This window comes from Chelonus insularis, unplaced genomic scaffold, assembly GCF_013357705.1.
Source record: "Chelonus insularis isolate UGA/USDA-ARS -01 unplaced genomic scaffold, ASM1335770v1 contig_130_pilon, whole genome shotgun sequence".
In the NCBI taxonomy this organism is placed as follows: Eukaryota; Metazoa; Arthropoda; class Insecta; order Hymenoptera; family Braconidae; genus Chelonus; species Chelonus insularis.
In genome coordinates, this window is record NW_023276371.1 from 790,707 (window position 1) to 804,564 (window position 13,858).

The 13,858-nt window shown below is 29.6% G+C and overlaps 2 protein-coding genes and 2 pseudogenes across 2 annotated transcripts; 2 read left to right on the plus strand and 2 right to left on the minus strand.

Annotated features, from left to right (window-relative positions):
- The first annotated feature begins 1,190 nt into the window (after nucleotides 1–1,190).
- LOC118071295 (RNA-binding protein 27-like) lies at nucleotides 1,191–5,847 on the plus strand (annotated as a pseudogene).
- Nucleotides 5,848–6,738: 891 nt separating this feature from the next.
- Nucleotides 6,739–9,404, minus strand: LOC118071301 (sodium/bile acid cotransporter 7-like; annotated as a pseudogene).
- A 119-nt stretch (nucleotides 9,405–9,523) lies between these two features.
- LOC118071310 (sepiapterin reductase-like) lies at nucleotides 9,524–10,871 on the plus strand. Its single transcript, XM_035090389.1, has 3 exons — nucleotides 9,524–10,165; nucleotides 10,237–10,538; nucleotides 10,629–10,871. Exons 1-3 carry the CDS (start codon nucleotides 9,931–9,933, stop codon nucleotides 10,869–10,871), a joined length of 780 nt encoding a protein of 259 aa, XP_034946280.1. The 5' UTR covers nucleotides 9,524–9,930.
- A 53-nt stretch (nucleotides 10,872–10,924) lies between these two features.
- Nucleotides 10,925–13,846, minus strand: LOC118071935 (proton-coupled folate transporter-like). Its single transcript, XM_035091436.1, has 8 exons — nucleotides 13,700–13,846; nucleotides 13,327–13,530; nucleotides 12,842–13,233; nucleotides 12,462–12,719; nucleotides 12,035–12,384; nucleotides 11,939–11,956; nucleotides 11,420–11,606; nucleotides 10,925–11,285 (listed from the first exon to the last, which is right to left on the minus strand). The coding sequence occupies exons 3-8, from the start codon at nucleotides 12,939–12,941 to the stop codon at nucleotides 11,062–11,064; spliced, it is 1,137 nt and encodes a 378-aa protein (XP_034947327.1). The 5' UTR covers nucleotides 12,942–13,233; nucleotides 13,327–13,530; nucleotides 13,700–13,846; the 3' UTR covers nucleotides 10,925–11,061.
- Nucleotides 13,847–13,858: the final 12 nt, after the last annotated feature.

A 13,858-nucleotide genomic window follows, 5' to 3' on the forward strand; every position in this document is an offset into this window, starting at 1 on the left:
AGAAATACAATAAAATTACTAATTAAAGAGAGATAGTAAGGCAAAGAAATCGGTCGATTATTTCACTGATGTATTGATATAATACACGAAAATCAATTGAACGAAAATTAGCAACAAAATATTAATCTTCGATAAAAAAAATGAAATTAAAAAAAAAAATAAATAAAAAATACGAAACAAAACGGCCCTTAAAAGCATTTAAAAATTGTAGAACAAGACTCGCCATTTGTCAAATATATATAGATTGTGCACATGAATGAAATGTAGATTAAGTATAAAAGTATCGTTTCTTTATAATGAAAACATATAAGAAGATATTTTAATATTACCCCATTTACAAATAAAATTTGGGGAATTATTAATTATCGCTTGGATGAAATTATTTTTACTGAAGTGCAGCTCAAGTATACAAATGTATTGCATATAAAAATGAAAATAAAAAATCCATAATATAATAAACAAAACAAAAAAAAATATGTGAAATATATTGAGCTCTATGATTACATGAGTGTGAGTATTACAAAATAAATTAAATTGTAATATAAATATATGTTCATAAATCATACACCTGACTAATTATTTAACCACTAATTTTAATTGATAATTAATAATTGGTAATTAAGTGAAAAATAAATTGTAATTTTAAAATAAAAAGTATGAGTAATTTATTATTTACTCAAATTTTTTGCTGGTAATTAGTAATAATACTGTGTTTTGATGTACAAACTAAAATTAATTTCATGTAATCTTTTCAGCCATTCCGTAGTTTAGAGTAAGTATTTTACATTTTATTATAATTTAAAAATAATGGATAATTATGTATATATAAATAAATGTATATAACATTTAAAAACCGACCAATTCTAAAAATATTGTAAACTCGAAAATATCATGAGGTATGTGATTCCAATGACACTTTATATTATCATTTCAAAAATATAACATTGAAATATTCCATTTCTTTATGAATAGAGTTTTAAATTAAAAATACATACATATCGTATTAATAGATTTTTCGCTTTTTTTCTTTTAATTATTACATGTAATAAAGAAAAACTGATATAATATCACTTGATATCAGAGTGTATTTAGACTAGAAAGCAATTTAAAGCGATTTCGCGGCAAGAGGTCGCAAACAGTGTCGACGTTAGCGGCACATTCTAGAAGCAATCAATTGCATGTGTGTGATATGAAGTATGTATTGGTGTGTAAGTTTTTCAGAATGGCGACTATCTTCACTTAGAAGAGTACTTATTCCCGCCCATAAAACTTGTTAAGAAAACGTTTAATTAATTATTTTAATGTGCTTTTCAACGAGTGTATGTCAAAAATGATAATAGAAAATCCAGATCAGTTCAAGGCTTGGCTAACTGAAGTTTTGGAGCCTCTGTAAGTAGGCCAGCTTGTCTGATATTTTGGCTTGTGTGCGTTTAGAGTTGATAATGTAAATGGTTCATACATGTGCCTTTGCGTGTGGTATTTTATTTATCCATACTTTTAATTCATACCTTCCTCTAATATTTAATCAATTATAACTTATTATCTTATCTACTTTCGACACCCTTCTTATTTTTCATGGGTTATATTTTCTTTCTGATGATAAACTCTGTCACGCTTCTCCATTCCAATCTCAAAACTACACCGAATCACCAATCGATCTCTTTACTCACCTTCTCTACACGTTTTTCATAATAAGATTCAATTATTCTCTATTTACCTGAAGATATTACAAATAAAATAATCCTAACCTGTTATTTATTGTTTTATATTAATCCAAAAAAAAATCCACAGGTGTGATGCTGACCCAGCAGCATTGGCCAAGTATGTTTACGCATTGGTTAAGAAAGACAAACTCTAGAAGAGTAAGAGGAGGAATGGTTGAACAGCTGGACGTATTTTTACAACACGGTAAAGTGCTAGTGCTATAGAATGTTCAATTTATTATAGAGACCTTTGCAAATAAATTTTACAATAAGTATACTTAGTATACTGACCGCCAATATCATAAATATTCTATTCATATATAATTACTGAATAGATGTCCCAAATAATAGCTGTTATTAGAACCTTAGTATTAGTCTTTAGAAAGTATTCACTATGACGATTTTAATAACAATTCAAAATTCTCGTTAAAGTCAAATATTCTGACTAATAACTGATTATATTGTTTATTGTAGAAACCAAAAATTTGTGGATTTATTGTTTAAAACATTAGAAACTCAAAGTATGTTTTACCTTCGAAAATGGTGACGACGCAGGAAGAAAATCTACCTACTACAGAAAATCCAACATCTCAACCAATTCCATCAGAGAAACTAGTAGATCCAATCATGTCTCAATTACCTCCGATTACAAATCCAGCATTATCAGTACAAGTAAATGGCTCAACGGTTGTGCCAGTAACTAAAAGAGAATCTCGGAAATCTGAATCAGAGAAGGATGATAAAGATAAAAGACCAAGGAGTCGGTAAGTTTTAATTGATTGTAAAATCATCAATTATATAACTTTTCAATTTAATTCTCATAAATAATTCATAAGAGTTATTATTTATTCTTTACTTTAAACTTCATTGTTTCTGTTGATTTTATTTCAAAATTTTTATAATCAACTAGCCATAAATATTTTTTGTTTTGAAATTATTTCAACTATTTGTTAATTTAATTTGAAAAAATGTTTTTTTTATCACTATCGTAATTGTCTCATATAATTCAATTGTCAATTAACGGTGACTTTAATTCATTAATCAATCATTAAATCAATTACACAGAGGTCGAGTTCGATCACGATCAAGGTCACGATCAAGATCGTGGGAGAGGGACCGCCGTAGGTCAAGGAGTAGAGAACACCTTCGTCGTGACCGGGAACGAGATCGAAGTAGGCCCTGGAGAATAAATCACCTCCGTCAACAGTTAGACGACATGATAGAAGGTTTATTTTTAATATTTATTTAGTGAAACATATTTAAATTTCAAACAACTTTTGCTCTTGTACTTTTATAGTTATTATTAGACAAAAATTTTTAATAATATCAATTTAATGTTAGACGTAGTCGAAGTCGGAGTCCATCTCCGTTACGAATACGAGTTGTTAGTGACAGGGATCATTAGAACAAGGTTTCGAAATAGATCGCCTACACCATTGCGGTCTAGATCACGGTCTAGATCCCCGGATCGGAAAAAAGTGGACAGGTCAGAGAGAATTAATGAAGTGAGCAGATTAGACCGCATAGATGCCAGTCCCGGTGGTACTCCAACTCAGGATAGTAATCATGGAGACATAGATATGAGATTATCACTACAAGTCAATCTATTCAAAGTGTTGTGGCTGTTGCTTCGAATATTCCAAATAATCAAACTGGACCATTTCCATCTAAAAGACGTTGCCGTGATTTTGATGGTATGGAAATTAATTTATGATTTTTAAAAAATATAATAAACAATCATCAATAATGAATGACAATATATTCTCTGATATGAAGTTGATTATTAATATAATGTTTAACGGTTTTTAGAAAAAGGGTATTGTATGCGTGGTGATCTTTGTCCTTACGATCATGGAACAGATCCAGTGGTTCTTGAAGATGTGGCACTAAGCCGTTTTATAAGCGTTGGACCTCACGGTGCTCAAGCTCCCGGTACGGTACAGTAACGGCGATACCAGAACCACCTCCGGGGCATAATGGTAATGCGCCACCTCCTCATGTACCACTTGCAAGTTTGCCACCACCTCATCTACGAAATCACATCATTCGAATATGGGTAAGCATATTATTTTAATAATATTTAAAAATAAAATATATTTATGAGCAACATAGGTTACTGATAAATAATTTTTTAATATAAAAATGAAATGTATCAGATGCTTTTGCAGAGTACAACCCAGATGCACCTAGTATGGAACCGCGATTACCATGGGGTAGACATCCTCAACCCAATGCTGGAATTTATGGACGTGGACAACGCGAGTTGATAGTGTACCAGTGATTTCCCATCCTCCAGAAGTGACTCATCCTCCGGCTAATCCATTAAAACCGAAAGCAAACTTTTGATTTAATCGGCTTGGTCCTAAACAACGCATTGTTCATAATCCTGCTAATTGTTCCCTTGAACTTAAAAAAGTTCCACGAATTTTGAATAATATACTCAATTGAATAATCATTTTTCAAAGTTCGGTAAAATTGTAAATATTCAAGTAAATTTCGGTGGCGACCCTGAGGCCGCCCTTGTAACATTTCATTACCATCAGAGGCAAAGCTGCATACCGGAGCACGAGGCTGTGTTGAACAATAGATTTATCAAGGTGTTCTGGCACAATAATATTACCAATAATTCTGCTGGTGGTGCTATTGAAAATGTTCCTCCAGCGTTCGTCCATCTGTAAAAGAAAGATTGGGAGCTGCTGTAACAGTAAAAACTGAAGAAAGTGAATACGTTCCTACGCGCCGTACAAATGATGATCAACAACAACAGCAAGTGACTCAAAGTTTAGTTCCTGCTGCACAAAAGATCGTTCCACCCGTTCCTTCACGAGAGGAGAAAGTTATGCAATAAAAAGACACAGGAAATGTTGGCTGTCAAGGAACATTAAAGAAAAAACAGGAAGAAAAGCGTAAAGAAGCAATTAAGTTAACTGCTGATCTTCGTAAACGAAAACAGATTTATTAGCCAAGCATTTAGGGGAAATCCGTACTTTGATTGATAAAGCTGAGAAAAATCCGGAACAGAAAGAAGCGATCATGTCAACGATTAAGATGATACAACAGGCTATTGATCAACTTCAAAAAGATCTTGCTTCGAATGGACAAACGGGAACAACAAAAACACCAATCAAATCACGAGAGCAAGCTCAAAAAGAAATTCTTGACGCTGAATTAGATCTTATGACTGCACAGCAAGAGGGCCAAGATGCTGGAGAGCTGCAGAAAGGTTAAATGAATTAAAAGCTCAGGCTGCTGCTTAGGTTTGAATACAAGTACAACAGCTGGAAGAGGTGTGAAACCTACGCGAGTAATCCGAGGTGGTCATGCTCTAACGTATCGTGGTCGTGGCCGAGGAGGTTTCACGCATGTTTCTGTAGATCATCGGCCAACTAGTCTACTGATTTCTGGTTATGAAACTGAGAAAAAGCAGAGGTTCTTGCTCATTTCCAGGTAATTAATTGTTACAAAAACCTATTTGGGTAAAAATGAGAAAAATATTGTTTAAAAATAATCATTTCAATTTCAGCAATTTGGAGAAATTATAAATCAAATAGTCGATGACGCAACGCCTTCAATTGTCTTGAACTTTAAATCGAGAAAGAAGCCGAGGTTGCAATGGCAAAAGGTCGAACGTTCCAGGATCGACTATTATCTGTGACATGGGTTCCAGTCATCATTTACATCGTGGTGGTGGAGGAGGTGGAATAAGTGCTAATTCGAATGCAGTCGTAGCTGCACGTTCCGAGCAAGCGCAAGTTCCTGATGAAGAGATCGATTTAGAGGTTGGCACGATACTATAAAAAAAATTAATACGATTGTCGTTAAATTTATCATCATAGCTTTAATCAGAAAATTGGCTCTACGCTCCTATCTCATCAATGGAGAGAAACAATTTACAATTATTTGATTTATATTTTTTTAAATTAATTTAATAAGTAAGCTGAGATATTTTTATTTTCAATGATTAATTCATAGGGAACTGCGGAAACGTTACTTTTGGAAGAAAATGAAGAAGAAGAAGATGAAGACGGAGAATCTAGAAGTTGGCGACGATAGCAGCATCGACAATTGTGACAATATTTTGCTGCTAATAAATACAGTCACAGACCCACTTATCTTTTGAGTGAGCGCATGCCCGGTTCTAGTGTCTACGTGCACCAATGTCGACTAGTGCATTTGGGCTTTCATTTTTTAAACTCTCAAGACGTATGCACGTCAACGTTACTATAAATGTTATACTTGTTATATTAAATGTACCATGCGCGATATTGGTAGCATAAAATATGCTACATATCGAATCTAAGTATCATACATAGACAAAACTAATATACAAATTTTCAAAAAGATAAAATTAATTATTAGAAAAGAAAAAATGAACAAACAAAAAATCAATCAAGCGAAATTATCTCATTATTTGTAGAATAAAGTCGCTATGTTTTGTATGGGACTTATGCAAATTATTGCTCCGATTCTATCAATTGTCCTTCGGCTATAATTTCATTCGTGTATTACTTATATATATATATAAATATTATATATTATTTTTGTCCTTTCCAATATCCTATAGTTTTTTTTAAATGCACACGATCAAACGTTAGACTAAGAATACGCCAAAAATGTGCCAGTCTATTTCAAAGTCTATGTTTATAAATTCTGATGCATCAATTTAATTTTATGTGACATTTTTTAATCTTCTTATTTTCATTGTAAAAATAAATTTCTCAAGATTTTTTCTTTTAAATGACATGAAAGAAATACTTAAAAAAATATGAAATGACAAATATCAAAAAAATATAATGTTTGTACTTCAAGTGAATTTTATTTTATCGTTTTGATTATTATTTTAAAATATTTTTCAATTATTATAAGATCCATTTAATTATTATCATGATCGTTAAAATGATTAATACTGAAAATATCTAGTAAAAAGCTCTGATTTTTGATCCATTATTCATTAATATCAACGACGACTGCTCCTTTGTTAGGCGAAGTACTTTTGATTATTTCATTCGAATCATTCTTTTGGTATAAACCTTCGTCATGGAGAAACCCAACAGGCTAAAAGACTTCCTAAAAGTAATTGGGCTACTGGCAAAATTGCCATTGGTAAATTAACAGCAGTACTATGAGACGATCCATGATACGCTCCACGGATCACCCATCCTCCAAGGCCTACGGACTTATTTGTGCTTGTGAATAATGCAGCTAAGAGAACATTCCTTGAGAGCCATTGAGAACAGAGCATCCAACAGAGTCCAGCTATCAACATTGTCCCAGGCATGCTATAAAAGTTAATTAATAATAAAAAATTGATAATTCATTTCAGAATTTTAGAAAAATTTTACCAATTAATACACAGAGTAAAACATCTAGGGCTTGAAGAGAAGCAGAATCAGCAGTAATTGCATCACAGAACCAATGGAAGGCCGTCACTAGCAACAATCCTAAAGGTATCCAATTTGTTTGAAGGCCATTGTAGTAGGAATCTAACTTGGGGATTAATGTCCGAAAAACTATTCCAAGGCTTAAAGGCACTAAGGTACGATAAATTATTTCTCCAAGGTTAATTCCTACAAGAGGAGGAGTGGATGCTCCTAACTGAAATTTATTAATATTAATTGTTTTAATTAAACGTACTAATTCGTATATATATATATTTGTTTTTGTAATAATTTTGTTTTATCACCATAAAATAAAGCAGAAATGGAGATATTAAAAGTCCTCCCAAGTGACAGATCAAAGTCGTTATGATACTTGTTGCTAAATCAGCATTTGCTAAACGACTTAGAGCAAAACTTACATTAAATGGAGGTGGCATACAGTAAAAAATCTAAAGATAATGAGAGATATATTAATGGATGTTCAATTATTAAAATTGTAAAAATTTATTCTTTCTAAAAAATTTTAATGTGTGACAAAAGTAAAAAATCTAAATTAATTAATATTTAAAACTGTGAAATTATGTTATAACTATATTAATTTTATAGAAAAAACATAGATGTGAAATTAAATAACAATAATAAAATGTGAGTCGATAACACTTAAAGATAATAAATGTAAAACATTTTACGTACCGTGAAAATAAAGTTCATTAAATATACTTATTATAAATCATAAGAATACGAATAGCAAATAAACGTTGAAGAATATTATAAATAAAAATAACTGTAATAAAAACTAAATAAGTTATAATGAAATTTTGCTATAATAATAAACAAATAAAATATTTACTTAATATTAAATACTTTTCTGTATATAAATTAATATTTATTTGTGCATATTATTACCTCCATCCCTTTCAAAAGCCATATGTTAACATTAACATAAATTAATAGACAACTTGCAACTCTAGCTAAAGAGGCATTAAAATATACATGAAAGCCATGACAAATGCTATGAGATATCCATCACAGAGTACAGAGTATAATGCTTTAGGGCTACAAATCAGGCCGGCTTCAAAATACGTTATTGGCACTGCTAAATACCATACAATATGTTTCCATTAATTACTCCTGAAATTTTGACAGAATAAGATATATATTATCATATACATTGAGTATCTAGACTTTTCATTTTATTAAATGTATGTTAAAGATTCGAAATTTTCTATTTAGATGGACACTGAATTTATTTTTACCATTTGCACCACCTATTCTAGGTTGCACTGATGCAAAAAGCATGCATAATAACATTAGAATAAAAAATCCATAACGAGATATTATATCAAGATCTCTTCTGTGCTTTGATGATAGTAATGGTTGCGAGCTTTCTAAAGTCATTTTGCTTCTTTTTAATTGTAATAATACCAGTTTAATTCTTCTTTTTGGATAACTTTATCTGAAAAATGATATAAATATTATTATTATTATTAATTGATACGATGAATTAAAAAACTTCAGCTGAATCTTTTAAATAATCAATTTCTTATCCATCCAGGGATGATAAAAAATATATCTTACCCATTTGAAATTTTTCCATAATCATTGGATGATTAGTGATATGCATCCAAAAAATGTGCATCATCTTAATGCAAGCAAAAAGTAGCTGATTCATGCAGTCAATTATTAAAAAGTAATAATATTTTCTAGTGCTTGCATAAAGTCTAAATTATGGTGAATCGTAAACTTGATGAATAAAATTGCTATATTTTCTTAGAAAAATGCATTATAATGACTAGATATTAATAAATGTGTGGAAAGGTTGATAATAAAAAATTGAAATATTTTTAAGATAATAAGAGAATAATTTATTATCAATTTTTCAAAATTTATTCTACATGATTTCTAGGTTCTAAATAGTTAATTTAGTTTGATTTTTAAAATATAGTATTATGCTTCTATGAAACTAATTTATATTGATTATCAAGCCAAGCAAATGAAAATTATTTAAATACAATTTTATCTAATAAATACCGTAAAAAGGACATTTTCCTTTAAAAATTATATTCACAGAAAATTCAAAATTAATTTATTATTAATGTATATTCAAAAAATTTATCTCTACATATTAATAATAAATTATTTTATTCTATAACTTAATCGAACTTCATTCATAATGCGTTAATTAACTTGTAAATGTACTTTATGCTCACAAAATATAGATCACAGGATAAAGTAATCAGTACCGAATAAAAATGATTAAAAACCTAAACGTCATTAATTCAGTAATTTACAACTAAACGTTATGTCGAATTTTATTGAAAAATATATATAAAAAAATCCACTTTATGGGAACTGAATTTTTTGTTTATTTTTTTTGTGCAGTTACGATGGCAAGACTGAACAAACTGCATTGTTGCCAACTTGAGACGTGGTAAGTTCAAGACGTGAAAGGCGGAGCTCAGTTTCGTTTTTTGATAGTAGGGAGCGGAAAAAAACAGAGAAACAGTAGCCGAGAGATTGTATGAAAGCACAATTGTAAAGGATATGAAAATAATGGAAATAGTTTCTCTTGGTTACATTATTTTCTAAGTTCTCGTGGCTCAGATAGAAGAGTAATCAAAGTCAGATTACGAAACGGTTTTTATAGCCACTCATTGATAAGGAATTTGATTCTTTATTAAATAAGTTATTCCTTTTTTTGTAATTGTTTTTCGAGAAAATTATTTACAACAAGAAAAAATGCAAAATTGAATTGATTTCAAACGATAGACAATTTAATTCTCATCTGATAAGTGTCTATATCAACTGATCTGTCTTTTCTGATCATAGTTACAAGTCCAGCTGGAATTATGGCGGTTAAAGTGTTATCAGGAAAGGTTTTTCTCTTAATAACCGGTGCAAGTCAAGGAATTGGCCAGCAAATTGCTGTAACTTTTTCCGAATTATTAAGTGAAAATTCACAAATTTTACTATTCGCTAGAAATGAAAAGGGATTAAAGGAAACTGTCGAAAGGATAGGCAAGAATACTACAGTTAACTACGTTAGCATTGATTTATCATTAGCGAAAGCTAATGAACTTACTGGTATGATTACTCTTATGATCTATTAATTATTTAAAAAAAAATTAGTTATAAATATAATTTTTTAATTTTAGAAATTATAAATAAATATGTGAATCCATTGGAATATGATCGTGCAGTTGTTGTACAAAATGCTGGTACGATTGGAGATTTATCAAAATCTACAGTTGATATGGACGATTTCGACGTTTGGAGAAAGTACTATGATTTAAATGTATTTTCCCCAGCAGTGTTGAACTCTGTTTTTATGAAAATTTTTAACAACGTTAGAACTGAAAAACTTGTAATTAACATCACTTCAAAATGTGGCATTGTACCTTTTAAATCAATGGGATACTACTGTTCTGGTAAAGCTGCTAGAGAGATGTATTTTAAAGTAATTATCACACTAAAAGAGCCTGTATTATTTTACAATTATTTACAAAATATAAATATAAATGACGATGTTATTTTAATTTTTAAACAGGTATTTGCTGATGAATTTCCATTAGTCAACGTTCTTAATTATTCTCCAGGACCAGTAGAAACAGGCATGTTACGTACTGCATCAGAAACAGCTTCTGATGCAGACACAAAAGAAATGTTTACTACGATGCGACAAGAAAAAAGACAACTCACTACTGAACAAACAGTCAATCGTCTTGTTCAAATACTCAAAGAGCAAAAATATACTTCTGGCGATCATATTGATTATTTTGATCAAATATAAATATATTTTTATTTATTTTTATAAAGTTTTACATAACTAATGTTATGGATTATCAATGATATTAATCGTAAAATATTATAATATATAAAACATTAAATACTCAAATAATTTACAAAATTGTTATCAAAAATTTGATCGTGAATAATATAAAAAATTCTATATTATCAATATAGAGTGTTGTATCTAACTACTAATCTTCTTGAATTGGTTGATGATATGCAGAGGGATACTTAATCATTCTCCAATCAATGAGAATTACTAATAATATCATAATGAAGAACAATCCAGCTGATAAAAGATATGCTGGTAAAGGATATATTGGTGGCATATAATTTGAATATATCACAGTGTACAAAGTGACACCTCCTAGAGGTAGTAATGTCTCCAAGAATGTAATTATTGAGAATATTTTACCTGAAATAAAATAAATGTTAATTGTTGATTGTTCATAAAGTATAATAATAATAATTATTATTATTGTTACTTGCTATACTTTTAAATGAATGTACTAAATTAACTTAAAAATTATAATACGTAGTTAATAGTACCGATATCTTCAGAAGGAGCAGATGTAGACAAAATTGATCTAACTGTTGGTGAAATTATACCAGAAAGTGATCCTGTTATGCTTACTACGTACAAGTGCCAAGGTTTTGTGGTAAAAGCTTTTATTATCGCTGCTATAAATCCAGATAAACATCCCATTAATGCATTTTGAACATCTGAAAAACCTAAAATAAATATATATTTTATTAAACCAAGTTTATGTAATAATTAAATACATATGTAATCATAAAATAATTTACCTAAATAATTTTCATAAGTTTGAGTATTAGAAACATGCCTACAACTGACAAAAAAATAGATATGCTATGGTAGGTTGAAAACTTTACAGAATCCCAGCCAAGTCTAATATTTGCAAATAAATAATTAATCTGTGCATTTCCATCTGCAATTATTACGAAGATTGCAAGTATTGAAATACAACTCCAAAGAACCCAACGGTTTAATCCAGGACGTTTTTTGTAGTCGTTACAAATAATTCCTTGACCAATTTTAAATCAAACGGATTTCCCCCATTTTTCCTTTAAATAAAATTAAATTAAATTTAATTTAACTCTTTTTATTCATAATTTTTCAGTAAAGTAAAATAAAATACTTACATTTGTTTCATTTTGAATAGTTTCAGGTACATAAAATGTAACATAAAGAAAAGCAATACATGCGATAATAAAACTAATAGCATATAAAATTAAATATCCAAATTGTTTAAATATTAGTGGACCAATAAAAGTACCAATAACTAGTCCAGAAGTAATAGCACCTTCTAAACAAGCTAAATGCCAAGTTCGCTTATCACTGCTTATAATGTCTGAGATAAAACAAAAAGATGCTAACATTACTCCTGCTCCACCACCACATAGAGATGAAGGTATTGTGGTTAAAAGAAATAACCATGGATTTACATCCCATAAATTTAATATTGATACCATAAAATAATGAAGTGCAGGTCCTAGAAGAAGGAATATTACATAATATATTTTTCATATCATTTGAAATTTTAATTTTAAATTGTAAAATTGTCAGTACCTAGATATCCAACTATTAATAATGGTTTTCTACCAAATTTATCACTCCAAGGACCAAGAAATAATATTAAAGCAGCCGGAATAATGCCATCTAATAGTGAATCACATAATATAATATAACTAGCATGTGGTTGGACAATCTTATCAATATCTAGAGCTTCTTGACTGCTACTATTGGTGTGAAGAAGATCACATGAGTTTTTATTTGAGATATACGTTTTGCAAGTGCGATACATTATCATATCAGAAAAAATCGTTTCTGTGAACAGACAAATAATAGAAATTTTTATTTTTCAATTGTGATAATCAAGTAACAGTTGCCTACTAATTAGTGATATTATAATGCAGTAATAAAGAATAATTAATTATCAATACTTCTACCTGTCATTCCATAATTAAAGAATAATAAAAAAATAGAAGGTTCCATATAAGTGAATCTTCGCCATCCTCTAGTTAAAATAGCTTTATTTTCAATATCCATTCTCTATTTTCTAATGTAACTGTTAATTTTAAGGTTAAACATAAGAAGAAGAAGTAAATAGTGGCAAGATTTGTGTAAAACTTATCAATTCATAAAACAAATAATAAAGACACTGGGATGTTGGTGACAGTATTGTTCATACATCTATGAACATCTGTAGATTTGATAGGTATACCTCATATGTGAAGAATTGTTTCACAACATGATAACAAGTTAACAATTCTCTTTGTCTATCTGATGTAGCTTAGATTTTCGCCATGTCATACGATATAATTAACTCTGTTAGCAATGCCTGTAAATATAAATTTATCAGTGATTATTTCAATCAAGTATTTACTATTTTAACTAAAGAATAAACCTTTTTTAAAAGTGATAATATTCATACCTGTAATCAATATCACATTTCTATTATTTAAAGTAAAATGATTGTTCGTCAAGGCTAAAAGAAAATATGGGCACACTAGAACAGCTGTTTTATGTTTACCAACAAAGAATTGAGAACTTTGATCAATTTAAAAATTCTTGATATGATAATGGATGACAAAGAATCATTATCTGACAGACCACCAACTCCAACAGAAGAAGATTGCTGTGGAAATTCATGTAATCCTTGTATCTTTGATATTCATAAAAAGTTAATAGACCAATGGGATGATAATAAAAAGAGTAATTCAAAAATAAAATCTAAGAATTTACTTGTACCAACGTTATATAAAACATTTAAAGTGATTAAAATTAATGAAATTAATGATGATTACCTAACAATAATATTGCATTATGAAGATGATAGTCACAGCTGTATTTTTCTAAATCCTGGACAGCATGTTATCATCAACCTTCTGACATGGTCAAAACCATTTACACCAATTACTTGGAATAATAATAATATCGAATTTTTAGTTAGAGTTTATCCAAAT